At 42.4% G+C, this 18,937-nt stretch overlaps 1 protein-coding gene across 3 annotated transcripts in view; it reads left to right on the top strand.

Annotated features, from left to right (window-relative positions):
• Cdk19 (cyclin dependent kinase 19) overlaps nt 1-18,937 on the top strand; it is a 131,650-nt gene that overhangs the window by 39,239 nt on the left and 73,474 nt on the right. For all 3 annotated transcript variants that reach the window (XM_042262042.2, XM_076552416.1, XM_076552414.1), the window contains exon 2: nt 322-397. In XM_042262042.2, coding sequence (XP_042117976.1) covers nt 322-397 — 76 coding nt within the window. The remainder of the gene's footprint in view (nt 1-321; nt 398-18,937) is intronic.

The raw sequence follows: 18,937 nt of genomic DNA, 5'->3' as shown, positions 1-18,937 counted from the left end.
GTCATCTTACAATATGTTTGAGTTTATATTTATGTTTGTTTACTCTTTGAACTAGTGCTGTGTTTAGTATTCTATTTGATTCATTTTGAATTCCATGTTTTAGCTGTCTGGTATGTTCATTATAACGTGAATTTCTTCTGGTATTTCATATTTCTGTAGTTGAAATATTATCAAAAATAATCAGCAGTGCATGGCATAGTGAAAATGTTTACATATCATTGAGAGACTAAATACATTTACATTTTTCTTGTAATTATAATTTTAAATCTAGAAGCAGTATATGGAAAAATGAAAACTGTGTTGTTTCTTTTTCACACGCAGAAAAGATGAAAAGGAATATGCGTTGAAGCAAATCGAAGGCACAGGAATATCCATGTCGGCTTGTAGAGAGATCGCAGTGAGTAGATAAGAGGGCACATTTTAATATAAATTAATATGTTTTGTATAAAATATGCATTAATGTGTTAATGTAGTACTTAATTGTATAATGAATGGTAATTTCATAGATTTAATTTTAGGATATTTTATATAAAATGGGAAAATCTGTAAACTTAAAATCACAAGTCATTTTTGAGCATTTTCTTAATGATATTTGAGATTTGTAATTTAGAGATACTGAATAAATGATGATTTAACTAAAATTATGGCATATAATTGCTTTAGTGAATAATTATTAAAGTTTATTTTTCTATAATTTTAAGTCTAATATTTCTTTTTAAAAATAAGTTTTAAGAGATTTTGTTTGTATGCATGAGTTTATGTGTACCATGTGTGTGCTAATGCCCTGAGGGGTCAAGAGGGTGTCAGATCCCTTGAACTAGAGTGACAGGCATTATGAGCTGCCTGACGGAGATGCTGGGGTATGAAGCTGGTTCCTCTGTGAGAGCAGTAAGTGCTTGGAACCACCAGGCCGGCTCCCCAGCCTCAAGTCTGATATTTCTTTACAGTGAAGGGGCTATATTATTAAATCTCATGTGGTTTAATTTTTTCCTAAAATATATGTGATAGATTTTACTAATCACCACAAAAATCAGACCATTATATTAGGATAATTCTTTAGAGAAGGATAGTTCCTTTCCCTGTCTTACTGTGATAGACCCTTGCAATAAAGGCAGGGTGAGTCATAACTGCTGAGAGTTTTCTTTTTTCTTTTTCTTTTTCTTTTCTTTTGTTTTTCGAGACAGGGTTTCTCTGTGTAGTTTTGGTGCCTGTCCTGGATCTCGCTCTGTAGACCAGGCTGGCCTTGAACTCACAGAGATCCACCTGGCTCTGCCTCCTGAGTGCTGGGATTAAAGGCATGCGCCATCACTGCCTGGCTCTGTTGAGGATTTTCCAAGTATTAATCCACTTAACTTTTACATTCTGTGAAATAAGTAATTTTAGTATACCTATTTCATACCAGAAAACAGGCAAAAATCTAATTCTGGTTTTGAAGGCTTGCTTTTACAGTTTCTAATTTTAATTCAATAAAGGTTTTTAAATGGGCTTTATGTGCTTATACATTTATTAGAGACTATTCCCTCTAAATTGTATTTAAATAAGGTTTGTGTAGTAATTCTTAAGCAGTTGTTTACATTTTTCATATCCATTAGGTATGTGTGTGTAGATTAGCGTTATTAAGGGAAAGTGAGAAAACTACGGCGAGCCGGAAGGATTCCAAGAGTGGAATACCAGGTCTCAGTGTCTCTCTCATTCAGAGACAGGTCTTACTATATAGCTCTGGCTGGCTTGGAACTTGTTATGTAGACTAGGTTTGCCTGGAATTCACAGAGCTCCTCCTCCTTCTGCACTCCTAAGTGCTGGGATTAAAATTATGTAGCACTATGCTGGCAAAGATGTCTGTTTTAAATGTAACTCTTATATTACATACCCACAGTTCCATGTTTCTGCGTTATTCACTGGAAACATTCCACAACTCTTAGTCATAAAAAAAAAGTGTGGTGCAAAAAAACTCACAACAAAAACCCCCATAACACTGGCAGGAAGGCTTGGGTGTCTGGCCAGGCGGTAAGGTAGTCATAAGTTCAGTTTCCTCGGCTGTTATTGCTTAGTTTTGCTGGGCGATTGGTAGAAGATTGGCGTATAAGGGAGTTGGGAATCAGACCAAGGACTGGTAGCTTGGAGACACTACAGAAAGCAGCATTAATCAAAGAGTAGAATTGTCCTCCCCCGACCCCCCATATGTCATACATTGCCTGGCCAGATATTTTCTGGTTGATATGAGGGCATATAGTTGAAAGACTTTTGATGTGGAAGTAATTGGGAAGGAACATTTTACTTATTCTGAAATTATGGTGAATAAGGCAGGTTTGGGTATTAGAAAAAGAACTTGTAGCTGGGTCATGAACTTGGGATTGTATGCAGGAAGACAAGAAGTTTAAGAATCAAAATGCATCATCATTTCAAGGCTCACTAAAGGACAATGCCACATCACCATATCACTATGTAAATTTTTTTTTTTTTTTTTTGTGTGTGTGTGTGTGTGTGTGTGTGTTTTGCCTGTGTGGATGTCTGTGCATTATGTGGTTGTCTAGTGTCTAAGGAAGCCAGAACAGGCTGTCAGATCCCCTGAAACAGGAATTATATACATTTGTGACCCACTGTGTGGATTCTGGAAATCAAACCTCAGGTCCCCTGGAAGAGCAGCTAGTGCTCTTAACTGCTGAGCCATCTCTCTAGCCCATCACTGTTATTTTGAAACACTGTTTCACATTGTAGCCAAGGCTGGATTTGAACTTAGTATTTAGCCCAGGCTGGCCTTGAACTTCCTGCCTCAGTTTCCTTCCTCAGTATCTCCTGTGCTGGAATTATAAGGTGAGAACTTCGACATCTGGTGCCATATCACTGTTTATTCCATTTGGAACTTAGGGAAAAAATCTGAAATATAGCTTTGTATAATGCTTTACAGCTTCACAATTTGCTATAACAGGGTGTAATTTTGGATCATGAACATGCCAGGAGCATGTGAATGTTAGCATTTTAGGTTGAGATGACAGAAAAGTTCAAGTGTAAAGAATCTTATCTTTGTGGCCTGTGTGATCATATAATTGCTACTTAGAAACATAGTAAATATCATTGATTCAGATTCCGCTAGTTTGCTTCATGGTTATAGAATTTAAATATGTTCATTATAAAAAATATCAGTTGCTATAGAAAAGGATGGTGTAAAAACATCTGGTATACCAGCACTTAATCTTTATTACTATTTGTGTATATATTTAAGACTTTTTCTTTGTAAAAATTGCCCCCCTCCAAAAAAAAAAATCTGTTACCATTTGTGTAGTGTGCTTTAATCTAAAGTAATGCAAATGTAAATTTCAGTTATAAAGTTGGACAGTTTCTTTTTCTTTTTTTTTATTATAAATGTTTGGCTGGTAGCTCAGGCTTATTACTAACTAGCTCTCTTACATTTAAGTTACCCCATTTCTAATAATTTATGTACCGTCATGTGGCCTGTGGCTTACTGGTGCTCTGGCATCTTGTTCCTTTGGCAGCTGCTGGCAGCTACCCCAACTCTGCCCTTCTTCATCTCTAGTTTGATTGTACCACCTAACCTTATTCTGCCTGGCTACTGGCCAAAACAGCTTTATTCATCAACCAATGAGAGCAGCACACATTCACAGCATACAGAAAGACCATCCCACAGCAGCATGTGTTAATTTATGCATAATGTACTTCATTATGATTATGACATTTTCTTTTCTTTTTTTTTTTTAGTTAAAAGGGAGGTTTATTTTGTGGGGTAACTTACAAGTGAATGGCTAGTTTACAGAGTCTGGGAAAGGTGTAGCGCAGTCCGGCAGTGTTCTCTGGAGGACTCTGCTCAGTCTACCTCCAGTGTCCAGGGTCCAGGCATTAAGAGAGCCTGCGCATCCGGATCTCGGGTCTTCAGGGTCCTCTCTTGGTTCCGCCTTGTAGGCGTGACAGTTACCGAAGCCTCAATGGGGGTTGGAACTTGCAGATCAAGGCTGGAATGGCTACCCACTACAATGGGTTGGACAGTTTCTTGATCATTCTAGGTTATGTGGGGTATATAACAAATTGTAAGACGGAACTCCTCAGTACTCTTAAAAATCGAGATGTTTGCATAGCAAAGAGAGGCTACAGGGGGATTAGTCGGGACAGCAGGCGGAAGAGTTAGGCTAAAGAGGTGCCTTAGTCTCTGTGGACTGTTCGGATAGAACAACAGACACTAGACGTCATGAAAGCATCTATTTCTGACACTTCTGGAGACGAGAACCTCCAACATTGACTAGGGCACTGACAGTCTGTCTGGTACGGTTCCCTGTTTATGGGTTGTTGACATCTTTTTCTTTTGTCTACTATGGTTGAAAGGATGCAAGGTATCTCTCTGGGGTCTTTTAGAAGGGAACGAGTCAGATTCACAAGGGCTTTGCTCTCTGACTGAATCACCTCCCACCTCACAGAGGACCCATGAAGTGGTGACTTTGGTTTAGGGGGTAAGATGTAAAGACTGGCGTTGGGACTGAGGCACATAAACATTCCGATTAGGACTGGGATGATGGCTGGGGTAGAGTGCTTGGTGAACGAGTCTGAAGACTGACTTCATTCCTACCATCCAGGAAAAGCTGGGCAGGCCTGCCTGTATATTCAGTGTTGGGGAGGCAGAGACAGGTTCCCCAGAGGAAGAATCAGGGTGCTCTGGGTTCAAGTGAGAGCCCTACCTCAGTAAATCAATCAGAGTGCAATCAAGGAAGACACTGATGCCCACACTTGTGACCATACACACACATAAACACAAAAACAGTGGGAACAGAAACCTCATTTGCATCAGTGCCAGAGGGGGAGAGGTCAAGTCGCCCCCTCCCCCAGTGCTGAGAACTGAGCGCGGCGCCTCACACAGCGAGACAGCTGCTGAGCACTGAGCTGTACTCCAGCCCAGTCCTGACTTGTCGGCTTGCTGCCTGTCTCAGCCTGGCCTGCAGTGCCGAGACGTCCTGCCTCCACTGACTTCTGCTTGGCTGCTATTTCCAAATGTGTGAACCATCCACATTCCAGCTCCGGTGTTCCCAAGGTAACGGGCGGATAGCTGCTGAGCACGGTCACTTCGTTCTCGTACTCACGTGCAGTGGGTCGGTGGGAATGGGGCGGCCAGCGAAGGACTTGTCTCGGCTTGTTTGCTCCGCTGCTCTGGCTGGCCAGTGCCGTTGGTAAAGTGCAGTGGAATGCTTGCAGCTCTCAGTAGAGATGAAGAAGCCTTTGTTTTTTTAAAGTTATGAAACGGAGTTGGTAGAATGTATATTAGCTGATAATTAACTCTCAGAAAAGCTTTGAAATAGCCATGAATACAGATCTGCTTTTCCTAATTTATCTCTACAGACTTAACATTATTGGGTTAAATTTCATGTATTAAAAGTGGAAAAGTGCATGGCGTTAGACAAGAATTTTAAGAGTTTTATAAATAAAGTTCGCATTAGCTATAAGAAAATAGAGAAATATCTTGTTGGAATTATTTTATTATATCATTTTATGTTTCAGTGAGTCTAGATTTCCCTCACCCTGTGTCCAACTTTGTGAAAGTATAGATTTGTGGAACTAGATATATAACTCAGGATTTTACCCTTCCTGTGAAAGGATTAGATTTCTGTGAAAAGCCTCTGAAAGCAGACAGCTTTTTTAGAAGATATTTTTTAACAGGATGTTCTATGATAATTTTTCATAAAAAGTTTGACATGGCTTTTAGAGTAGAACTAAAGAATTTTATGTGATTTACTTGGAACAAAATCTCTGCTTTGGATGCTTTCTTCTTTTTCCTGGGTTTTTCGAGACAGGGTTTCTCTGTGTAGCTTTGGTGCCTGTCCTGGATCTCACTCTGTAGACCAGGCTGGCCTCGAACTCAGATCTGCCTGCCTCTGCCTCCTGAGGGCTGTTATCATAGGTGTGCGCCACCACCGCCTGGGATCTCTGAGTTTGAGGCCAGCTTCGTCTACATTGGGAGTTCTAGGCCAGACAAAGCCACATGCATAGTGACATCTTGTCTCAAATAAACAAGCCAAGTGTATTCTTAGATACTAAAATATAAACTGTAGTGTGTGTGTGTGTATGTGTGTGTGTGTGTGTGTGTGTGTGTGTGTGTGTGTGTATTTGTATCTGTGCATGCCTGTATGCAAGTGCTTGTGTGTACGTGTGCATGCAGAGGCCAGTGGTAGCCATCAAATATCTTTCCTAGTTGTTTCCACCTGGGTTTTTTGTTGTTTTGTTTTTTAAATAACATTTTTATTAATTCTTTGGGAATTCATAGTGTGTTTTGGACATATACACACAGCCTCAGCTCCTCCCTTATCTGTTCCCTCTACTTTCATCTCCCACATCTTAGTTTTTTGAGGTGCAGTTTCTTCTTTAATCTGGAGTTTGCCAATATGGCTAAACTGGCTAGCAGCAAGTCCCAGGGATCCCCATCTCTGCCTCTCTAGCTCAAGGGGTACAGGCGTGCGCTGCCTGCTTGCCTGTTGTGTAAGCCGACAGTAGGTCCTCTTCTGGCATAGAGGCACTTCACGAGGCACTTCACTGACTGATCCATCTCCCCAGCCCCTAATCAGTAAACTTTGTTCAGTTAACCTAAATGAGATGAACATTTGGAGAGTGTGTGTACAGGTAGACACCCACATGCACGTATGGTGGGCAGACAGCTACTCTCAGGAGTTGGTTCTTGTCTTCCACTTTGTTGAGTCCCTTATTTCTCCTTGCTGCGCTGCACTCCACACTGGCCGCCCATGCTGGACTCCCACGACCACCTCCCATTTCATCTCAGAGGTGGAGTGCAGGGATCACAGAGGCTTGTTTGTATGTACACACTTGCAGGCATGCATGGCATGTGTGTGGAGGTCAGAGGGCAACCTGTAGTCTTGTATAATATTAGCGGACCAGCCTTTTACATATCCCAGGGGCTCAGGAGAGAGAACTACTGACGGCGAGGGCTGTTTTGGGGAAATAGAATCTCAGCACACCGAGCTCTATAGTCCACTTGCTTTAATTCCTCTGGGATAACATCTTTTATACACAGCTTCAGTTCTGTTCTCGTGCCTAGCTCCTTTCTTGCCTGATTTCTCTCTGTATTTATCTACTGCTCCCTCTAAGTTCTATCTTAATTCTCTCATCTTAATTCTGCCTCATCTAGGTCCTTTTCATCTCGTTCTTACCCAGCTAGGACTTCCCCATCTGACTCTTCCTCATCTTCCATCTCGTCCACACGTTCTCTCTGGTCAAAATCCTCCTTATCCCTCTCTGTTCTCCGTTTCTAAGTTCTCCATATCCCTCCAAAGTCTCCCAGGAATCCAGTTATAAACCCAAGCAATAGCAAGCCCCTAGTCAAGCAAGGTCACCAGGCTTGAATTCTATGAGGTCATTAAGGCAGGTAAGAATTTTCCTCAGGCAGTGACCACCAGGCTTTCTTTAACAACCCAAGTGGGAGTGGTGAAAGAGGAGGTCAACAGAGTGCTAATGACCGGTTAGTATATGAAAAGGGGGTCTATGTGCTCAGTCTACATTCCTAGAAGTGGTTGGGTAAGAAGTATGGGGTCTGTTAGTAAGGTTGTATAAGAAAGGAGGGTCTCACCCTAAATTGCACAAGAAATAAAGCTATCCGCCTGACCTAGGAGACGGGTGTTGTTTCCTTTGGCCTTGGATGCTTGAGAAGTATTTTAGATAAATACACTGTTAGGAGTTCTTGGAAGCACACAAGAAAATCATTTTAGGAACCAGCTAATATATATACATACAAAAGCTAAACTATCACCAAGACTCCTTAAGCCACGGCTTGCCCTTTGGAGCAGTCCTTTTCCAAGCAGTAGCTTTTGTGACAGCAGCTGGATTCCGTGACGTTCTCCTGCGGCCTGCAGTACTGCGTGTGTTGGTTTCTTCTCCGCACTGTGTGGGTTCAGGGATGGAACTCAGATCGCCAGGCTTGGAGGCGATTGCCTTTACCTGCCAGCTTCTTGACTCTCAAAATATGACATTAAAATGGGGGGAGCCCCAAACAATATTAAAGACAGATTCCTTGGGTTTCATTGTAAGGTGGGAAAGAACTTGGATTTTTGGATTCAAATAGATTTGGGGTTGTGTAGACTCCGCCATGCCTCTTGCATGTCTTGAACAAGCTGGTAGTGGTGCTGGGACCTGTTTTTCCTATTTTTAGGTAGCTATAGAGATGAAGTTTTTGGGTTTTTTTTCTTTGAGACAGGGTCTCTTTGTGTAGCCTTGACTGGCCTGGAACTTATATAGAGCAAGGCTTAACAGATCCATGTGCCTCTGCCTCCATAGTGCTGAGATTAAAAGTGCATTACTATGCCCAGGCTTTTTTTTTTTTTTCCTTTTCTTTTTGTGATAAGCTTTATTTTTATGTTATAAAGGGTTTATTTTTAGGTCACAATTCAAGGTACAGCCCATCATGGAGGGAAATGAAGGGGCAGGGGTTGAAAGCAGTGTAGTCTCGTTTCTCAGAAGTTGAATTTGCTAGGATTGTGGGAAAATACATTGCAGGTGTCTTGAACAGAAGTCTGCTAAATACTTCTTGTCTGTCTGTCTAAATAGGTAGGTTCTAGCTATGTAGCTTGCCTGGAACTCACAACTGGGTTGGCCTTGAACTTGAGGTAGTCTGCCTGCTTTTGCCTCTCAAGTGCTGGATTATAGGTGTTCACCACCATGCCACCACATAAATACTCCTTCCAGAAGTTCAGTATGTCTTTGAAGAATGCTAAATTATTTTGAGGGTATGTTACAACAGAAAATATGCTTGTCTCCTTCAGCTGTACCAGTTGGTATGACTGGGTCCTGCTTTTTGTGACACTTGTACAGCAAACTTTGTATGCATATGAAAGTCTCCTGAGTGTTCGAAACGTGAAATACCCCTTTCCTCCGAAAATGTTGAAATAAATGGTCCTGGGGCTGCTAGCCTATTCTACCAAAACTTAGTCCCTCAGGTGACCGGGTGGGTTAGGCTGTCTAGAGTTAGAGCTCTTATCTGCTTATCACTGGTGTTGGAAAGCACCTTCTCCTAGTTTTAAGTGCTTGTTCAGTGATCTTGGTGCTTGGTTGGACTCAGTGCTGAAGTGCGGTCCTAATCAGTCTTCACAATAGAAACCCGGAGTCAGATATTTAGGGTGAACGCTGAAAGATCAGGGAAGCAGAGCAGCAGCCACTAGAGACTTCTTACCCCTACGAATCCTCAGACCGAATGGGGGGCTGAGATCCCGTCTCCACCCACCCTATATTCCTGTCTCCACCTCCCTAGTGCTGGGATTGAAGGCGCACACACCACAGCTGTGCTCTCACGGGTTCTGCCACTCAGCTCCGGCTCTATAGGAAACGCATCGAGGATTAAAGTCCTGAACTTCTGTTTTTGAGACAGGGTCTCACTCTTTGCTGAGATTGGTGTTAAATTCTCATCCTTCTTCCTTGGCCTTCCAAACGTCGGGCCTGAATTAAAGTCTTAGAGCGCTAGGGTACATCTTATCCTGTCATATTTAGTGACGGTGTCAGGCAGGCCCTTTGAGGTGCCCGGGGTGTGAAAACTGGAACAGCGACCGGAAAAATGAGACAAATGCTGGGCTTAGGTGGCAGCCAAGAAGAAGAAGAACCAGAAACTGTCCTACCCAAGCAGTGTGACCTGGAGCCAGCGTGGATGATAAGAAAAAGAAGGCAGGAGTAGAAAGCTCCAGGTAGACGGGGACTTGGAGGCGGCTGGCGGGGTATCACGTATGTAAGGGGGGGCGGCGGCACACAGTGGACAAGGCAGCCTGATCAGGGAAAGCCCACAGTTGGGAGGGGACGCCAGAGTGCACAGGACAGCAGGACGTAGTGTGGCCGAGAGGAAGGAGTCCGTCCAGCACCAGTGGGCTCTCATACAGACGGTCTCACCTACGCTGGCTGTGCTTACTTCTCGTGATAAAGGTGGTCACGGAAAGCCTGGGTCGGCCAGCGCAGTCAGGAGGAGGCTGGGCTTGAGCAGCTGCCCACAGGAATTAGACTGCATTTCGAAAGCACGAAGCATAAATTTCAGTTTTATAAGCTTCTTGGCATACTGAGCAGGTCTGGTCATCGAGAAGATTGACTCTCTTGTTTTTCTTAGAAGAATGTTTTAATTAATTGGAAATTCTACAGCTTGTAGATTTTTGTGATACATATTTTTTTGAGGGGGTGGTGGGTGATCTGCCTTTCTGGTAAGTCTGCCAAGACATTTTATATTTCTTATAGTAAAAAACCAGACACATAAGCTCATATTTACCTGTGGTTTCAGTCTTGAGATGTGGCCAGCATGGGGTTCATTTGAGTGTTTTCTTGTTCAGCTTTTAAAATTACCCCCACCCCACACTGTATCTGTTTCTCTTTGTGTTGGACATTAAGTCAGGGCTGCATGCAATGTATGGTAAGTATGTGGTCAACTACCCAGCTCCAGGATTCCTAAAAGTTAAGATTTTTCAATGTAATGATCCTATCATGTTATCAATTAAATATATTTTAATACTTTATGGCATTCTTGTTTGTCCTGGTCAGTTTCTGCATTTTATGTCTTTGTTAATTTATGTTGAGTGCTGCCTGTTTTGTTATCTTTCTGGAAATCTTAAAGAACCTTTTGTTCTCAACATAATGAGAAGGGAGCATCCAGAGGGATGGTCAGATTCATTTGGTCTGCTGTACCCTTTTCCAGTATTATTTATTTTGACTTTTTTGAATTTTGTTGTCTAATAATCAGCACAGTTAATTTGAGATGACCCTAAAAGTGTAGATATATCAGTTTCTTCACACACACACACCATCTCAATGTGCTGTTGTCTCAGTATGAACAAAAGAGAGCATGCTGAAAATAGGCTTCTGGAGTTTGGACAGGTTAAGTTGGTAATAATTGAAATAAACATTTAAAGTATGTAGTGAAAATTACTTCCTTCCACACCACTAGATGGGCTTTAAGTTTGTGTCTTAAGATTCTAGTATCATTTAAATCTTTCTATATTCCCAATGACTGATCTCTGAAAAGTTTTGCATAGAGTGTATTTTGCAAATGATTTAAGAGAAGGATAATATATGCATTTTCAAAGTGTACAACCCTCTGATGGGAAAGGTTCCATTGGTTTTATTACAGTTTACTTTAACTTGTAGTACATGTTCTCAACAGTACTGCAGGTCCACTGTAGATGTAACCAACCATCTTATAAAATAAGAAACACAGAACCAATGCAAAGAAGAAAGCCAAGAGATCAGAGCCAAGAACCTTACCCGCCTGCTGCAGCTAGCCTCTTCAGCCAAGAGACCTCTCCGAAAAGAGAGCTACTTCCTGTCTGTTTGTCTTTATATAGACTTTCTGTTCTGCCTTCTCATTGGTTGTAAACCCAACCACATGACTGCCTCGTCACTGTCTGTTGTACAGCCCTCCAGGTCTTCTATGGTATTGAGATTAAAGGCATGTGTCTCCAATGCTGGTTGTATCCTTGAACTCACAGAGATCTACCTAGCTCTGCCTACCAAGTGCTGGGATTAAAGGCGTGAGCCACGAACACCCAGCTCTGCTATGGCTTGCTATTAGCTCTGACCCCCAGGCAACTTTATTTATTAACATACAAATAAAATCACAATTCAGTACAATTAAAATATCACCATAGTCCACATAGAAACAACCACAACCACAGTGTATGATCTCAGCAGTACAGCAGGTCCACATAAAAACAACCACAGTGTATGTTCTCAACAGTACAACAGGTCCACATAGAAACAACCACAACCACAACCATACACAGTGTGTGTTCTCAACAGTACAGCAGGTCCACATAGAAACAACCACAACCACAGTGTGTGTTCTCAACAGTACAGCAGGTCCACATAAAAACAACCACAACCACAGTGTGTGTTCTCAACAGTACAACAGGTCCACATAGAAACAACCACAACCATACACAGTGTGTGTTCTCAACAGTACAGCAGGTCCACATAAAAACAACCACAGTGTATGATCTCAGCAGTACAGCAGGTCCACATAGAAACAACCACAGTGTATGTTCTCAACATTACAGCAGGTCCACATAGAAACAACCACAGTGTATGATCTGAACAGTACAGCAGGTCCACATAGAAACAACCACACACAGTGTGTGTTCTCAACAGTACAGCAGGTCCACATAAAAACAACCACAGTGTATGTTCTCAACAGTACAACAGGTCCACATAGAAACAACCACAACCATACACAGTGTGTGTTCTCAACAGTACAGCAGGTTCACATAGAAACAACCACAACCACACACAGTGTGTGTTCTCAACAGTACAGCAGGTCCACATAGAAACAACCACAACCATACACAGTGTGTGTTCTCAACAGTACAGCAGGTCCACATAGAAACAACCACAACCACACACAGTGTGTGTTCTCAACAGTACAGCAGGTCCACATAGAAACAACCACAACCATACACAGTGTGTGTTCTCAACAGTACAGCAGGTCCACATAGAAACAACCACAACCACACAGTGTATGTTCTCAACAGTACAGCATGTCCACATAGAAACAACCACAACCACACAGTGTGTGTTCTCAACAGTACAGCAGGTCCACATAGAAACAACCACAACCACACAGTGTATGGTCTCAACAGTACAGCAGGTCCACATAGAAACAACCACAGTGTATGATCTCAGCAGTACAGCAGGTCCACATAGAAACAACCACAACCACACAGTGTAAGACAGTCTGCAAATATACATTAGGTAGTGCTGCCATTTATATCTGTCTTAACATATAAATTGTAGTTACGGCAATGAGAATAATTTAAAGGTTCTCTATATTCACATCGCCTATGTTACTCTTCTTAGAGTTTATGTACATGAGATGTGTATTTTTGATTTGGTATAAGCTACTGTTGTAGTTTTCTTGTCTTTTTGTAAAGAATTTTCTGAAGGAATGATAATTTCTTAAGAATTGTGAGTAAACACACTTGACATTTTTCTGGAAAGGGTTTTTTTTGGGGGGGGAGGGTGTTGTCATTTGTTTGATTTTGTGACAGGCTCATGCTTTGCAACCCAGGCTGGACTTCAATTCTTGATCCTGCTTCTTCAGCTTCCCAACTGATGGACTCTCTAAGGTTAGGTTTTCTCTTTTAATTTAAATACTTATTTATCTCTGTGTGTGCACACATGCATGCATATAAGCATGTCATGATGCACATGTGACAGTCACGAGACAACTTTTGGGAGTTGGTTCTTTCCTTCTTCCACATGAATCCCAGGAATTAAGCTCAGGGCCTCAGGCTTGGCAGCGGGTACTTCCACTTGCTGAGCCCTCCTGCTGGTCTGTAAAGGCAGATCTTTTTAATCCAGTGGAGGAGATAGGCTAACGGGCACCTGCACAACTCACTGAACACGGAGACGCCGAGCTGGTGCCTACGTAGAGGCTTCACTCGGACTGAGCAGACCTGTGTTCGTGTTACGGGAAGATACCCCGCACACTGCCGAAGGAGAAAGGCAAACACCAGCCCAGCTACAAACCCTTCTGTCTACAGCAGTGACCTGCTGACAAGATGCTCTGGTGCAGTAGGGACACGAGGCATGTGGGAGTAACCAACCACTGTCTGATCGGGTTTAAGGCCTGATCCACGAGGTGGAACCATCCGTAAAACTGCTCAGATGGTGAAGAACCTGAGACTAGGTGGCCAGAGACCTAGGGGAAAACCAAACCCTACTGTTCCATTAAAGAAACAGCAACAAAATGATGTCTAGTGACGTTCTGCTATATTTATAATCAATGCCTTGCTCAGCCATCATCAGAATAAATACAGGGACCATAGTTAGACGGTGTGCAGAGTGGGAGGCCTTGGAACACTTGGTACTGTATGGGATGTCTCCATCAATTCCCTCCCCTCAGGGTTGAGGCAACTCTGGAGGAGGAGGCAGAAAGGTAAGAACCAGAGAGGATGGAGGACACCAGAGAAATGGCCTTTTAAAGACAGAATGACCGAAGTCCATAGGAACTCATGGAGACTGTGGAAACATGCACAGGGCCTGCGCAAGTCTGGGCCGTGGGGTTCCAGTGCTGTAAGTGGAAGTGGACACAACTCCCCACCTAACCTGCGAGCTGTCTCTTATTGGTGGCCCCTCACAAAGGAGAACTAATTTTCTTCAGTGGACTCTCACTCCACTCTTAAGGCCAGGCCCATACAGTGAACTGCGTGGTATTTTTAAGGTGGTTTTTTTTTTTTTTTTGCCTCATAATGATTTGTCTGGGCATTTTTTTTTCTTACCCTACAGGCGTTTTGTTTGTATACTATGGTTTCTGATTTTGTGTTTTAGGAGATGTCTGTGTATATAAACATGTGCTTCAGCCGGGCGGTGGTGGCACACGCCTGTGTAATCCCAGCACTTGGGAGGCAGAGGCAGGTGGATCTCTGTGAGTTTGAGGCCAGCCTGGTCTACAGAGTGAGATCCAGGACAGGCTCCAAAGCTGCAGAGAAACCCTGTCTTGAAAAACAAACAAACAAACAAAAACAAACAAAACCCCAAAAAACAAAACCCAATATACTCAAATAATCCAAAGAAGGCCCCAAAGTGGGATAGGAAGCCCCAATCAGCGTATATACAGAAAGCACAGAGAATCTGTGGTCTCACAGACCAGCACTGGGGTCGGGGTATGTCCCATCATGAGTTAGTGGAGGTTATACCATAATCTGAGTATATTGTATGAAAAAGATCTATTTTTTTTTTTTTTCTTTTTTTGGTGTTTCAAGACAGGGTTTCACTGTAGCCCTGGCTGTCCTGGAACGCACTCTGTAGACTAGACTGACCTCAAGCTCAGAGATCCGCCTGCCTCTGCCTCCTGAGTGCTGGGATTAAAGGTATGAGCCACTACTACCCTGTAAAACAAATAAACAAACAAACAAAAAAATTATTTCCAATAAAAAAGAAATAGGAGCTTTCAAAAAGTAGAAGTATTAATTTCCAATAAGAAAAGTGTTTTATCATGAATAATCAGGAAAATATTAAATAATCCCACAATAGGGATTTTTTTAAACATACCACATCAATAACAATATTAAGTGTTTCCAATGGAATGAAATACTGGAACTGTTATATAGCACTAGTAAATTGTAAATTACACTGTATCACTGACTAAAACAATGTATTTAGTGGTGATAGAGGTCTGTTACTTTTTACCTCTGGATTTAGAGCCTTTTAAAAATATTTTGTGTGTGTGTGTGTGTGTGTGTGTGTGTGTGTGTGTTGAGTCACTGTTCTTACTGCTATGATAAATTAATTTATGTTATACTTAATATTAATTTGTGAATATCACAGTTCAGCAGCAGATTGTGAAAAAAAAACCACAAGTTTTACCCAAATTATTAAATTGAATTTAAACATCTGTGAAAGCTTATTAGTGTGCTACAAATAGTTTATCCTGTAGTTGACTCTTAAACTTCAGTTCTTTTTCTCTTGTTCCTTATGCACTTACTTGTTCTCATTTTTTCCTTTACATTTTTTTTTTTTTTTTTTTTTTTCGAGACAGGGTTTCTCTGTGTAGCTTTGCGCCTTTCCTGGAACTCACTTGGTAGCCCAGGCTGGCCTCGAACTCACAGAGATCCGCCTGGCTCTGCCTCCCGAGTGCTGGGATTAAAGGCGTGCGCCACCACCACCCGGCCTACATTTGTTTTTTTAAAGAAAGCCCTTCTATACATAACATGCAACTCTTAAGAACCTTGTAGTAAATATTCTTTGATCAATAGCAAAATTACTGCAACGGGTGAGCTTTTCCCCTCCAAGTCTCTGTCCCACTCTGGATTCTGAATAGTTTTCTCTTTGTGGGCAAAGTTTATTTCAGAAGTATCTAGTAGTCTTTCTTTCTCATGGGATTATAGATTTGTTTGCTATAGACAAAAATACATGTTCTTCCTAACTTAGATAAACATAAATTTAAGCCACTAGTTCAAAACATTTAAAAGATTTTCAGATATGCTGCCTGTCTTAGGGTTTCTAATGCTGTGATAAAACACAAGGAGGGAGGGTGTGCGCACGCCTTTAATCCCAGCACTCAGGAGGCAGAGGCAGGCGGATCTCTGTGAGTTCAAGGCCAGCCTGGTCTATAAAGTGAGTTCCAGGACAGCCAGGGCTACACAGAGAAACCCTGTCTGGAAAACAACAACCGTAATGAGAAAACACGTGGGAAGAAAGGGGTTTATTCTCTTTACCCTTCCATCTCAGTCAGGGCAGGGATCTGGAGGCAGGAGCTAATGGAGAGGCCGTGAAGGAGAACTGCTTAACAGACTTGCTTTCCTATGGTACCCAGGGGTGACAGTGCCCACAGTGAGCTGGGCCCTTCCGTGTCCGTCATCAGTCAAGAAGCTGGAACACTGGGCTTGCCCACAGCCAGTCTGGGGAGGACATTTTCTCAGCTGAGGTTCCCTTTTTCCAGATGACTGTCTTGTGTCAAGTTGATATAATACTAACGAGCATACTGACTTGGAAACTCCTTCCCTCCCCCAGGGTATTTAAATTAGGTCTGGGGCATTTTCAGACCTTTCCTGTTATTAGTTATTATTTAATTAATTCCTCTCCCCTTTGCTTTGGGTGTCTGTGTTGGATACAGAGGCATCCCTGGACTGGAAGTCATGGTGCTTCAGTCCTTTGTCTCTGGGTAGAACATCTGATGATATCTGTCTATTATTCCAGACAACTGGCATTAATTTATTTTGCTAATGTACTCCTATTATCTTATAAAATATCTCTTAATACTTTGTTTCCCAAGTAAAGAAAGAATATGTGAAGCAATTCTGACATGATTATCTTGGCTGCATTGTGAAATACTGGGATTATCTTTTTCCCAGTCAGATGGAGTCACTGACTGTTCTTTGAAGCTACTGGGATTTCAAAATGATACTGAAATGGGTTCCCATAGCAATACCCTACCAGTTTCTTTTGGCAAACACTGCATCTTTTTGCAAGTTAGATGGAGAAAGAGAAGTGTTTTCTGAGTTTATTTATAAAACCAGGCCAACAGAATGTAGTTGTTTAGGATTTTAGTCTTTATCTCTTAAGAGATAAAGGAAAGGACTGTTAGATTAAGCAAAAATTAATGAAGGATTTTTACATTAATTTTAAAGTTAGCCTGTAGTGTCTCCTCCTCCTCTCTCTGTCCTCTCCTCCCTTCTCTCCTTTCCCCTTCTTTTTGGTTTTTTGAGACACAGTTTCTCTGGGTAGCCCTGGCTGTTCTGGGACTTGCTCTGCAGACCAAGTTGCCCTTGAGCTCCGCCTGCCTCTGCTTCCTGAGTGCTGGGCTGAGAGCTGGGATTAAAGGTGTGTGCCACCACTGCCCAGCTGTGTGGTTATTCTTACGTAAAAGTTTATTTTTTTAAGAAAGAAAAAAAAAAAAGATTGACTTAAACAGCCCCACTCAAGCTCCTGAGGCACTCCAGTTTGAATAATGGAGTCCTAGTGAAGGTGCTCATGACTGCCCAGACATGCTGGGGACTGGGGTAGGCCTGCCCAGTGGTGCCTTGAGAGACTCTGCAGCTCCTCAGGCTGCCTGGGATTTGGGGTGAGAGGGCTAGGTTGAGTGGGGAGGGAAGGCCTACTGATAGCTACAGTGTGCTTTCCAGGGGAGGTTGCTTCTCACCGTCTGCCTGTAGCAGTCCTCATTCAGCTCAGTATTTGAGTCTTTTCTAAGAAGTATTAATAACATTAATCTGCTATTTTCTCTGTTTAGTTTTCTTCTCTCAATTTGACCGAGTGTTTTGTTAACTCAGACTTTTGAGGTTTTCGGTATTTCAAAAGCAAACTTAATCCCATATTTTCTACTTTGGGTCTTTTTCCTTGTTACTGTGTGAATTTTCAAAGCAACAGATTCAAAGAGATCCTTTGATACTAGCATAAATAGATTTTAGGAAGTTAGTATTTAATATCCTTTAGATATTGGTTCATTTAGCAAATTCCACATACTCTGTATATAACAGAGAAAAACAGAGAAAGAATTCTGTCCCAATGGACCTTACCTAGTAGGGATCAGTGGAAGAGCCTTTCTCCTTGGCCTTCTTCACTCTACTCACAGGGTCCTGACGAAGCTTCCTCTGGCTGCTACGAGCCCCACACCTGTGCAGCAGCATTCTGAACGATAGTGCGTGTTTTATTCTCTCTCTGTCTTAGTTTGGAACATTTACTTTAGGCACAGAAACAAGGGGTCTTACGTACCGCCCACTCTTGCAGTCAGTTTAGAGGAGCTCTTTCATGTTCAGGTTTGTCCTTCGTTTCCATGTCTGAATTTCAGTCCAACCTCAGCTTCATTCTTACTTAAAAATGCTTTTGAAAGGAGATCTCAGTATGTGGCCAGGCTTGCCTCCAACTCCCACTGTAGCCCAGGCTGCCCTTGATTTGTATGAATATTCCTGTCTCGGCTTCCTGAGTGTCGCCGTTACAGGTAGGCGCTGTCAAGCCTGGCTGGCTCACTTTGGCCTTTACTGCCTCGGTTTAAATCCTTCGTATCTTTTTTTGCCTAACTTTTAGCAATAATGTTCTGTTCTGCTTGCCTCTCTGCCAGCTTGTCCTAAATATAGCCACTGGATTAATCTCAGACTGCAGACACAATTAGGTTACTCTTTAGCTGCAGAATCTTATCCTTGGAGACAGAACTCTGCAGTAGACACACATTGGTGTCCTTCATCATCCTTGGGTTAGTCCATGTGGTCACTTGTGTCCTTTTTCCTTTCACATTAGGTGCTTGTTGATGGGAGGTTCTTTTCCGTTCTGTTTCCAGATGCTGGGAGGGGGGGAAAGGGAAGCTCAGGGGCTGTGGTTTAACAGTGGCGTATTGTGTGTCCAGGTGGGAAGAGACAGCTCTTGATTGCTAATCTTGGTTGTTACTTGACACACTTGGGTAGAAGGAGCCTCAGTTGAAGAATTGTGTCTGTCAGATTGACCTGTAGGATGTCTGAGGGATGTTTTCTGGTTGCTG

This window comes from Peromyscus maniculatus, chromosome 16 (assembly GCF_049852395.1).
Source record: "Peromyscus maniculatus bairdii isolate BWxNUB_F1_BW_parent chromosome 16, HU_Pman_BW_mat_3.1, whole genome shotgun sequence".
Lineage (NCBI taxonomy): Eukaryota > Metazoa > Chordata > Mammalia > Rodentia > Cricetidae > Peromyscus > Peromyscus maniculatus.
The sequence above is the reverse complement of the archived record's forward strand: the minus strand, read 5'-3'. Positions and strand labels throughout refer to the sequence as shown.